Source organism: Sinocyclocheilus rhinocerous, unplaced genomic scaffold (genome assembly GCF_001515625.1).
Source record: "Sinocyclocheilus rhinocerous isolate Xijiao unplaced genomic scaffold, SAMN03320098_v1.1 scaffold1159, whole genome shotgun sequence".
Lineage (NCBI taxonomy): Eukaryota > Metazoa > Chordata > Actinopteri > Cypriniformes > Cyprinidae > Sinocyclocheilus > Sinocyclocheilus rhinocerous.
The window spans coordinates 527401-538619 of NW_015634336.1; the positions used below are offsets into that span (position 1 = coordinate 527401).

At 40.9% G+C, this 11219-nt stretch overlaps 2 protein-coding genes across 2 annotated transcripts in view; one reads left to right on the forward strand and one right to left on the reverse strand.

Moving 5' to 3' along the window:
- gucy2ca (guanylate cyclase 2Ca) overlaps positions 1–5404 on the forward strand; it is a 47524-nt gene extending 42120 nt beyond the window's left edge. Inside the window, exons 20-27 of the mRNA XM_016559421.1 lie at positions 432–523; positions 609–767; positions 1865–2057; positions 2182–2356; positions 3148–3246; positions 3325–3419; positions 3572–3648; positions 5045–5404. Of these exons, the coding sequence (XP_016414907.1) occupies positions 432–523; positions 609–767; positions 1865–2057; positions 2182–2356; positions 3148–3246; positions 3325–3419; positions 3572–3648; positions 5045–5219 (1065 nt within the window). The 3' untranslated portion in view covers positions 5220–5404. The remainder of the gene's footprint in view (positions 1–431; positions 524–608; positions 768–1864; positions 2058–2181; positions 2357–3147; positions 3247–3324; positions 3420–3571; positions 3649–5044) is intronic.
- Positions 5405–5647: 243 nt separating this feature from the next.
- LOC107745525 (tumor necrosis factor receptor superfamily member 13C-like) overlaps positions 5648–11219 on the reverse strand; it is a 6168-nt gene continuing 596 nt past the window's right edge. The window contains exons 2-4 of the mRNA XM_016559422.1: positions 9986–10090; positions 9735–9911; positions 5648–6102 (exon numbers count right to left, since the gene is read on the reverse strand). Of these exons, the coding sequence (XP_016414908.1) occupies positions 5879–6102; positions 9735–9911; positions 9986–10076 (492 nt within the window). The 5' untranslated portion in view covers positions 10077–10090 and the 3' untranslated portion in view covers positions 5648–5878. The remainder of the gene's footprint in view (positions 6103–9734; positions 9912–9985; positions 10091–11219) is intronic.

Sequence of the window (11219 nt, forward strand, 5' to 3'; positions counted from 1 at the left end):
GTGCAGCCAAAGGCAGAACAGTTAGCATGTTTTGCTCAAACTTTCGTCATGGCATTAGAACTAGTACACCGTTGTCGCTTGCAAAAACACAATGAGGCGCCGTGGGTGTAAACTTACAGATTGAGGGGTGGTAATATTATAATGAGATCCCTTTGCCACGTCACCAAGGGAGCGAAATCAGACGCGCTCGTTTTCTCAGATGCTTGCAGAAAAAGGCTTACCAAAACAAAGTTACTGGGTTAATCTTTTTCACGTTTCCTTGGTTGGTAGATGCACCGGGGACCTGATTATAGCACTTAAAACCTGGAAAAGTCAGATTTTCATGATATGTCACCTTTAAGTGACTTGCCTGGTTAAATAATGATTAATATAATATAAGGTTTTTAATTAAATATAAAATACATTTAAATTTAAATAAATTTATTTTGTAGCTGTTCGTGCTGATCAAGAGCTGCTGGGAGGAAGATCCAGAGAAGCGTCCAGACTTCAAGCGGATCGAGGGCGCTCTGGGGAAGATCTTCAGGTGCGTGAGTGATGCCAGAAGCTCGCGTTTGATCAAGTTTGGTGGTCGTGAATGTGTGCTGATGTGTTGCTTTGTGTTTCTGCAGTAACCTTCACAACCAGGCCAATGCCAGCTACATGGACAACCTGATCCGCCGGCTGCAGATGTACTCGAGGAACCTGGAGCACCTGGTGGAGGAGAGGACAGCTCTGTATAAGGCCGAGAGAGACCGAGCCGACCAGCTCAACTTCATGCTGTTGCCGGGGTCAGAAACACACACACACACACACACACACAGAAGACACTAGCAGCTGCCTAACAACACTATGGCAATCACCTAGGACATTTTAGTAATTGCTTAGCAACACCGGAGCAACCTCCCAGGATATCTTAGTAACTTCCTAGCAACCCCATAATCATGCCCTAGAAATTGCTCAGCAACTGCATAGCAATGCCGTAAAATTGCCTAGCAACCACCCATTGCACCCTAGCAACAACCTAGCAATGACCCAAAAACTGCCTAGCAACCACACAGCAATTCCCTAGAAACTGCTTAGCAATACCCCAGCAACCACACAGGATACGTTACCAAATTGTCTAGCAAACGTATAGCAATGCCCTTGAAACTTGGCAAACAGATAGCAATGTCCATAGTACCTGCCTAGCAACACCCTGACAACTACCCAGGACACCCTAGAAACTGCCTAGCAACCACATAGTGATGCCCTAGCAACTGCCTAGCAACCACATAGCAATGCCCTAGAATCTGCTGAGCAAACACATAGTGGTGCCCTAGCAACTGCCTTGTATGGCACACTAACGACATCCTAGCAACTGCCTAGCAACCACATAGCAATGCCCTTGAAACTGCTATGCCACAGCAACTGCCCAGCATCCACATAGTGATGCCCTAGCAACTGCCTAGCAACCTCGAATGGCACACTAGCAACATCCTAGTAACCACCCAGGACACCTTAGCAACAACCTAGCAACCAAATAGTGTCCTAGCATCTATCTTACAACCACCCAGGACAACTTACCAAATTGCCTAGCAAACGTATAGCAATGCCCTTGAAACCTGGCAACCACATACTAATGCCATAGTACCTGCCTAGCAACACCCTGACAACTACCCAGGACACCCTAGAAACTGCCTAGCAACCACATAGTGATGCCCTAGCAATGGTGTTACCACCCAGGACACCCTAGCAAATGCTTAGTAACCACGCAGCAATGCCCTAGCAACTGCCTAGCAACTGCTAGGCATCCATCATGTGTTTCTAGGCGAGTGGCAGACGTGACCCTGATTTGACGCAATAAACCCTCATAAACCAGAAAGATTCTGTTCGGTCTCTCTTATAGTCCAGTGGTTCGCTCTCTGAAGGAAACTGGTTGTGTGGAGCCAGAGCTGTACGACGAGGTCACCATCTACTTCAGCGACATTGTGTGCTTCACAACCCTCTGCCATCACAGCACACCCATGGAGGTGGTGGACATGCTGAATGACATCTACAAGAACTTCGACAGCATTCTCGACCATCATGACGTCTATAAGGTGCACAAACACACAAGATGTGTTCAGATGCTCAGAGATAACAGCTAGCAGACAATTGTTTTTATTTTAATATTTTAAAATTAATATTTTAAAATAAATAGCCTGAACTTGCCACTGTGTTCAGGTGGAGACCATCGGTGACGCGTACATGGTTGCGTCTGGTCTGCCAAGACGCAACGGAAACAGACATGCCGTGGACATTTGTCTCATGGCTTTGGACATCCTGAAGTTCATGGGGACGTACCAGCTTAGACACCTGCCGGGAATCCCACTGTGGATCCGTATCGGGATCCATTCAGGTACATACACATGGGAGGATGGATAAAGAGACAATGTTTATACATATAATTTACTAGGAATCAATTCCATAACATCTTGAGGATGGTGGCAGTGACACCTACAAGTCAAAATGCTTAAAAACAACCACAAATTATTTAAATATCAAGCTACATCATGTCAAATACTGACTTTTCAAGCTTCTGCCATTCTGAACCAATTAGCTACCCAGAAGACCCTTGCAACTGCCCAGCAATCACAAAGCAATGCCCCAGCAACCACATAGCAATGCCCCAGCAACTGCCCAGCAAACACATAGCGCTGCCCCAGCAACCACATATCAATGCCCAAGCAACCACATAGCGATGCCCCCAGCAACTGCCCAGCAAACACATAGCAATGCCTCAGCAACTGCCCAGCAAACACATAGCGATTCACCTGCCCAGCAACCACATAGCGATGCCTCAGCAATTGCCAGGCAGCTGCATAGCAATACCTCAGCAACTACATAGTGATGCCCTAACAACTGCCCAGCAAGCACATAGCGAGGCCCAGCAACTGCCCAGCAACCACATAGTGATGCCTCAGCAACTGCCAGGCAGCTGCATAGCAATACCCCAGCAACTACATAGTGATGCCCTAACAACTGCCCGGCAACCACGTAGCGAGGCCCAGCAACTGCCCAGCAACATCAGCTTGAAAATCTTTTTTTTGTATATATAAAATTATAAATGATGGTAAATAGACTCAAGATAATAATGTGCAGTCGGTGTAGTCACTAACTTACTCTCACTAGTCACATGTGTGTGTGTAGGTCCATGTGCGGCTGGTGTGGTGGGTAATAAGATGCCACGTTACTGTCTGTTTGGAGATACGGTCAACACGGCATCACGTATGGAGTCTACAGGCCTGCGTAAGACGCAAACACACACATTCACACACACACACACACACACACACACACTGAGTGAAACAGCTGATGTGTTTCCAGCTCTGAGGATTCACGTGAGCGAGTCGACCATCAAGATCCTGCAGCGAACCGACTGTCAATTTGAGTGCGAGCACCGAGGAGAAACATACCTGAAGGTGAGAGGAGAGTCGGCGGCCAATCACAGGCTCTTATATTACCTTCCAGCCAATCACAATCTCTTATTTTAGTCTACTTGGACAATCACAAACTGTTAATGAAGAGTTAAAAATAAAAGCAGAAACTCATAGCGCGTGTGTTTGCGTTTCAGGGTAAAGGAAAGGAGATGACTTACTGGTTGACAGGAGTCACCGGGCAGAAATACAACCTGCCGACACCACCAACAGCGTAAGACTTCCAGCACTCGTCTTGTGATCATAAAATACTCCCAGAATACATCAGTAAATCTTTTACACATGCTGGAGTTATTATCAGCGCAACATAAGGCCACCATTCACAGCAACTGATGTTATTTTAATACAACATAGCATTTCAGACACAATATCTTCTTTTGCTTCACCAATAAAAATGCCAAAAGAAAGAACAGAGAGTGTATATTTTTTCTACCCTCTATTTATTTTTTAAAATGCCTTTCACAAAATATATTGTAGTTTTGTAAAATCAAAAAACTGTGTTAAACCAAAGACTATAGAATACCCAAGACCTGCCACTCTTATAGTTTTGAATGGGGGAAAAATGCAACGCTCAATATGGCTGCTCTACTGAAGGAAGCCCCGCCTACTGAGTAAAAGAGCCAATCGCTATTCGGTAAAGTCATTGCATCACTGCAGATGCTGTTAGAAGTACCGGTTGCTATAGAAATACGTCAGCGTTCTGGAGACGCGCGCTTAGGACTGCGCATGCGTACTGGCTGGTCTAGCCTGAAAAATACGTTCTTTTTTTCAACGCTATTGGAGCATAATGAACAACATTTATGAGACAGTTGTTATCAGATTTCATTGGTGATTTCAAATATGAAATTTAATCGTAAGCTTGGTGAACAGTTTTGGAGAATTTTATGTTTCCCCAATCAAAGAGATAGGAGCTGCACTTGCATGCCAGAGAGGCGTTTCAAAGATGGACGCCAAGTGACATGACTTGCCTTGAAGGAACTTTGGTTAAACTTATTAATATGGAAGCTTGTTTAGGAGGAATTTTGCAACTTTATATCTCGTATTTGCAAGGATTCTGAAAAAAAAAAACTGGGATTGGGAGCTGTTAACTCGCAATTGTGATATAAACTCACATTTGCGGGACAAAAAGTTGGATTGTGAGATAAAAAGTCAAACTTAGCATTTTTTTAAAAATTTTATTCTATGGCGGAAACAAAAAAACTGAATTGTGAGATGTAAATTGAGAATTCTGAGGAAAAAAAGTCGGAAGTGCAAGTTTAGCCAAGAAAAAAAAAAATGGAATCGTGAGACATTACAATTGTTACAACAAAGTTACAATTGTAAGATATAAACTCAGAATTCTGAGAAACAAAAATGTTAGAATTACGAGATATGAATTCACAATCGCAAGAAAAAAAGTCAGAATTGTGAGATAAAGAGTCACAATTACCTTTTTTTTTGCAAGACATAAACTGAGAATTCTGACGAAGAAGTCATCATTGTGAGATAAAAATGAACAAACAATTACCTTTTTATATTTTTATTCTCTGGTTGAAACAAGCTTTCATATGTGTAAGATCAGTAATACACACAGGCACACTGATTCTCTCTGTGTGTCTTTTGCTCGTCAGAGAGAATTTCCAGCGTCTGCAGCAGGATTTGGCTGAGAGGATCGTCTCCACGCTGGACAAACGCGGGAACGAGCGTCGCAAAACTCTCTCCACTCGCCAGCGGCGAACACAGAGACACAGCAGCGATGGGCAGCCCGAATACCTGCACCTGAATGACCCCACAACATACCTGTAGAAAACACACACTCACACACACCTGTATGTATTTAACTGTATGACTGTATTCCTAACTCCTTAGATTTGATTGTTTATTCTATCATTTATTCATTCTGAATGTGTTTATTGTAATATGAATGATGTATGTAATGTACAATATGACTTCATAAACAACTGGTTCTTACTCACATAGTCAATAAAAGAACAATCTGTATTTTATTTAGATGGTTTATTAACCAAACTGGCTTATTAATGAACAATCAGTGGGGGGAAAAAAATCATACATCTGTTTTTATGCAATTAGCAGACACATTTATCCAAAGCGAGCAGAACATAAGCAATTCATCACAAAGCCAAATAAACATTAATGAACAAATATGACTCTCATCTGTGTGCTGGAGATCTCCCAAAATATACACAAGAAAATATTCATCTTTAAAAGGTTTTGTTGAGGACTGACAGATGCCACTGCTGGTGAATCGTTTTCTGCATCTCCTTCCATGTTAAGATCTCTGACAACATCATGAACTGAGATCCACAGAACTGCAGTTTTGATTTCACGAGGTCTATAGTTTGAAGTGAATATGAATACGAGCTGGATTCATAGCAAGAGTACAACTGGTATGTTGGATTATTTACCCTATGTATTAATTCTGCTGTTCACATTACTCTTCAGACTTATACAGGTTGTCCGGTTTTGGTGGTGACCAGGGCAGAGTTTCCCAATTCTGTGGCAGGAAGTGGCAGCCCATGCTCTGCCCATCCATTACACAGGCTCCGCCCACAGGGTCCCTCTTTGATTGGCATTTCCTGTGTCTGGCCATTGAAGTGCGGCCAAGGTGACGGGGCTTCCTCTTCCTGTTCTATGGTTGTCGGGGTGTGAGGCGTAGAGTCCTTTTCACCTGCGGGACAGATAGACAACACTCAGTGTGTTTACATGCACCCTCTTAATACGATTATAATGAGATTTTGGCAAGATTGCGAATAAACTTTACCTCATGTAAACGCAATACTTCGATCTAAATAATGCGATTAAGCTCATAATCGCAACAAGCATAATCGTCTTAACATACAGTAGGTGGTGTACGCAGATTTTAATCGCAATATACAGGCATGTAAACACCTTAATCGCATTATTGCCGCTCTGACATATCTATTCATGCGCATGTAAACATAGTCACTCAATACGTTTACATGGACATCAGTAATCTAATTATTTACCTTATTCTGAATAAGACAATATTACGATAAAGGTGTTTACATGAGTTGCTTTTAGAATATTCCTTTCATGTTCCCGTTTCATGTTATAGTACATAGTTTGATTAATGGCACACGTCATTACGTCCCCATGCGACACCATCCGACGTTCCCTCCAGAATTTCACGTATGCAGTTCGTCTTTGTTTTGGTGCCATACAGATCCGTTGGTCTGGTGCCATATACAGTTTTGGGTGATTCACTTTTAATTTTAAGAAAGCTTCAAGTGCAGTTAATTATTTGTCATGCTATACGTGCAAACAGAGGACAGCGTTGTTGAAGCCATGCTCTTTTGTTTGCCATCAAACGGTTGACCACTGCCATGTGCGTATCCTGTCGCAAAATGCAGCGAAAAGTCCTACACGACGGTAATAGTGCGATTAATGTATGTACATGTCGATACTGCACTTCGATAATGCGACTAAAATTGGAACTCCACATGTCTTATTTTGATTTGTGTTTACTTAGAGTATGAGTTTAGCCGGATTAAGGCAATCAAATATCTCTGTTTACATGGTAGATTCTTAATCAGAGTATTGTCTTAATCGTGTTAAAATCGGAATATTGTTGTCCATGTAAATGTACTGCCTAGTTGAGCTAATGCTATAAAGCTAATGGATAAGACACTGTAATATGCTCTGGTCCCCTCCCTGCTTACCGCGGTGATGAGATACATAGCAGACTGTCGTCACTCAATGGCTGGATGTCTAAGTGGTGCCCACAGAATAACATAGGTTTCATAGATAATTGGATGAGTTTTTGGGGCAGACCTGACCTGTTGAAAAGAGATGGTCTTCATCCCTCCTGGGGTGGTGCCACTCTTCTCTCTAGAAATATGGCACATAGTCTTAGAGTTTGTACTTGACTAACTGGGGCCCAGGTCAGGAAGCAGACAGACTGGCTAAACCAACCGTCTGCTAGCCGCCTCACGTCACAGAAATCAGTTAATTCTCAGCACATAGAAACTCTTTCACCTAGATATCACACTATAGAGACTGTGTCTGTTCCCCGAACTAGAAAATACAAAAAACGTCCAAACCAAATTAAGAGTAACAATTTAATTGATCTTCAACAAATAAAAAACAGAGGCAATATGGATAAACAAATGATAAAGCTTGGCTTATTGAATATCAGGTCCCTTTCTACGAAAGCACTTTTTGTAAATGATATGATCACTGATCATAAACTAGATGTGCTCTGTTTGACAGAAACCTGGCTAAAACCTGATGATTACATTATTTTAAATGAGTCTACCCCCCAAGATAACTGTTATAAACATGAGCCGCGTCCAAAAGGTAAAGGGGGAGGTGTTGCTTCAATTTATAACAATGTTTTCAGTATTTCTCAGAAGGCGGGCTTCAAGTATAACTCGTTTGAAGTAATGGTGCTTCATATAACATTATCCAGAGAAATATTAAGTTGAGTGCCATCTTTAAGTTCTGAGTGGGATAAATGTAACTTATGTAAAAATACTCAGAAAGTTTCTTCCTCAGAGGAGAAAAACTGTATTTTCTTATGAATCATGGTCCCATTATGATTCAGATTTCACACCTGATCTCAATGATGTCAATGTGCAATGAGATCATACAGAAGTCTGTAAGGGACTGTTAAAAAGCAAATGGAAAAACACAAGGTTTCAAGGTGTTTTTTTTTAACTGGGCATTCACACAGAACACTTTTTTTGCATTCCACTCTGCTGATTTTCTATTGTTTTCCATGTAAACATGCACTAGAGGAACATGCACACCTTTTGTAGTGTCTCACGTAAGAGCTGCGCGTTTTAAAACGCCGTGTCCAGAGTTGTTCAGCTAAAACGCGACCTTGTGTTTTCCATGTGAACGTCCTTAAAGTTCTTTTAAACTTGACACAGCGGTCTTATGCGGCGCTCATTACAACAGAACAAGAACGGAAACCCAGCGTGGTAGAAAGTAAAATAATGTTCTGTGTGATCGACGATTTCGTGTTTTCAGGTCGGTTCATGTTTACGGATATGGTGTCACAAAACAGTACTGGAATGGTCGAGCAACATACATCAGGGAAAACAACTGATTCAAAGGCAAAATTCGGGTAGCCTACGTTTGTTAGTCACAAATATTTGACCACAGAATAACATCACTGAATCACAACCACGTAGACGGGTGATGAACAGTAATAAACGCTCAACTTACTGACCTCCTGTTTAAATCTGAAACCGCAGGGGTTAAATTTAGCAAACAGGAGTGTCGTTGGGTTTTCCGCTAGCTTATAAGACCTGTTCTGCGTCCTGAGGTAACGGATGCATGTGTGTGTGTGGAAAGGAGACATGAGACATGGGACCGTCCCTGAAGACCCCCACCACCCTCTTGACCCCAACAGGGAACCGAAACTTACTAAAGTGTGTGCGTGAGGTTTCGTTGGTTAGAAACTCATTTAGGCTACTGAACAAACACGTTTTGCATTCCACCGCGCTGCTTTTCCTTAGATTTTTTCTACATAAATGTGCGCTAGATGTCCGACTGCTGTAATCACGTCTATTAGGCTATATGCGATTTCTAGACCGTTTGTTTTTGTTCCGCTGTCCTACAAAAACGGGTTCACTTATGTGCTTTAAATTCTGTTAACTAAGTTATATTAGCATACACATTAACGGTATCTGTCGACTTCACCTGCTATCGGAATTATCATAAATACGAGTTTTCTGTCCTTATGAAAATTAACCATGGTAGTAAAAGTCTAGTAACCAAGGTTTTTTTTTTTTTGGCATATTGATTATCATTTATAAACACAGTTTTACTTCAAATGCATGCATCTTTTTTTTGTTTTTATTTGTAGTAAAACAAGGTTAATTTTCGTAAGGGTAATCGGAAATTAGACATGAACAGCCTCTCAAGTCTGGTAAGTTATTAGTTTTCCCACAACAATTTCACTGATTTCTCTTGCAGTTAGAGTAGTATATTTAGGTAGGCTATATAAATAATCATGTAGATATAGGCTACTTATTTTACACAGCCGAAACAGCATTTATTTGACTGAAATTCCAGAATTGTCTGCAAGCTAGATATTGACTAGTTATCTTCAATATATTTAGGCTTTATTAAGATTTCCCCAAGAAACAGGCAAGAATGAACCTACATTATTTACGACTTCAGACGTGATAAGCAGGACATTTCTGATAAGGAGCTCTTTAAAGTCAAATGGATTCTGATTGGCTGTCAGTGTTTTTCTTGTTCATTGGCCGGACAAAAAGCACACTGAAAGGGATTCATAATGAAAGTGAGTTATATAGTCTTGGACCTTACCTGTGCTCTGTGAGGTCCTGCTGTGGCGTCTGTAGATGATGAACCAAAGCAGCAGCACCAGAACCGACACACTCACGACCAGCCCGACACAGATCCACACGCTGGGGCTGATGGAGGACCAGGACTCATCCAGACCTCTGGTGCTCAGCACCGGCTTCAGGACCGGCGGAGGAACCGCTAGAGCAACGAAAGCATCCAACTCAACATAAAACACACCATCTTACACTGATCTGCTCAAGAGTGTCACTCACCTGATGGTGTCAGTCCCAGGGATCTGTGGGAGATGCAATGCTTGAGCAGAGAATCCCACTGAGAACCAGGAGGACATGCTCTCCTCTCCATCACTACTGATAAAACTGATGAGAATAAAGGCAGAGGAGAGATCACGGGAGGTGAGAGAAACACAGCATTGTTTCACTTCTTCATTTGTGATGTCGGAGAGAATGAATCACTGAACGAATCTCTAGAGAGACAAAGAGTGAAACAGACGAGCAGAAGGAAACTGAACTTTATTTTTAACCACATGCTGTTATCTGCACTACTTCTTAAGATAGATAACGCAAACCAATGTTTAAATGGCTGAATGGGATTCATCAGATCAAGGGTCTGTATCTGCAGGGTCTTTTCTCAATATTGTCACTTTTCTTCATTGTGTGTTTGTATCAGCTGGTGTTTTGGAGATTTTTAGTGAATAGAAAATCAGTTCTATTCAAGTTCTCACGAGAGAATCACATTAACTATCAACATAATCACAAACACAATATTTACTGTCTTCATCTTCAGCACTAAGTATCTGTTGTTTTAGCATTGCAAAGCTAAAACATTTCGGTCTGTCAGATGATTTGATTGTTGTGGGGTGTGTGTGGGGTGTGTGTGGGGGGGGGATCATGCTTTGGTAAATTAAAGTTGTAATAAAAAAAAAAGTCAAATTCATGAGTTAAAAAAGCTGAAACGGACATATGGCATAATTATGAGAAAAAAATGTCAGTCAAAATGCAAATTATGAAAAAAAAAAAAAAAAAAAGGCAAATTCATGAGAAAAATACAATTACGACAAAAGTCAAAATCATGAGGTAAATGTCACATTTGAAGAAATGTCAATTATGACAAAAAGTTCAAGAAGAACATTCTTCTTGACAAAAAGCCAAATTTGAATGTTATAATTTCATAATTATGAAAAAAAGACAAAGGCAAAATTATGAGATAAAAAGTCAAAATTGACAAAATGTCAATTATGAGATAAGTAAAAATGATGAGGAAAAAATTGACAAAAATTCAAAACTATTAGGACAAAGTCAAAATTATAACAGAAAAAAAAACAGAGTAAACCACTTATGAAAAAAGTCAAAATTCTGACATACTAAATATACAAACTTCTGTCTGTCTGATGTTATGATTGTAAATTGTTTGTGTGAATGTTTCTTTCCTATGAATGATACTTGAGAGAGATATATATATATATATATATATATATATATATATATA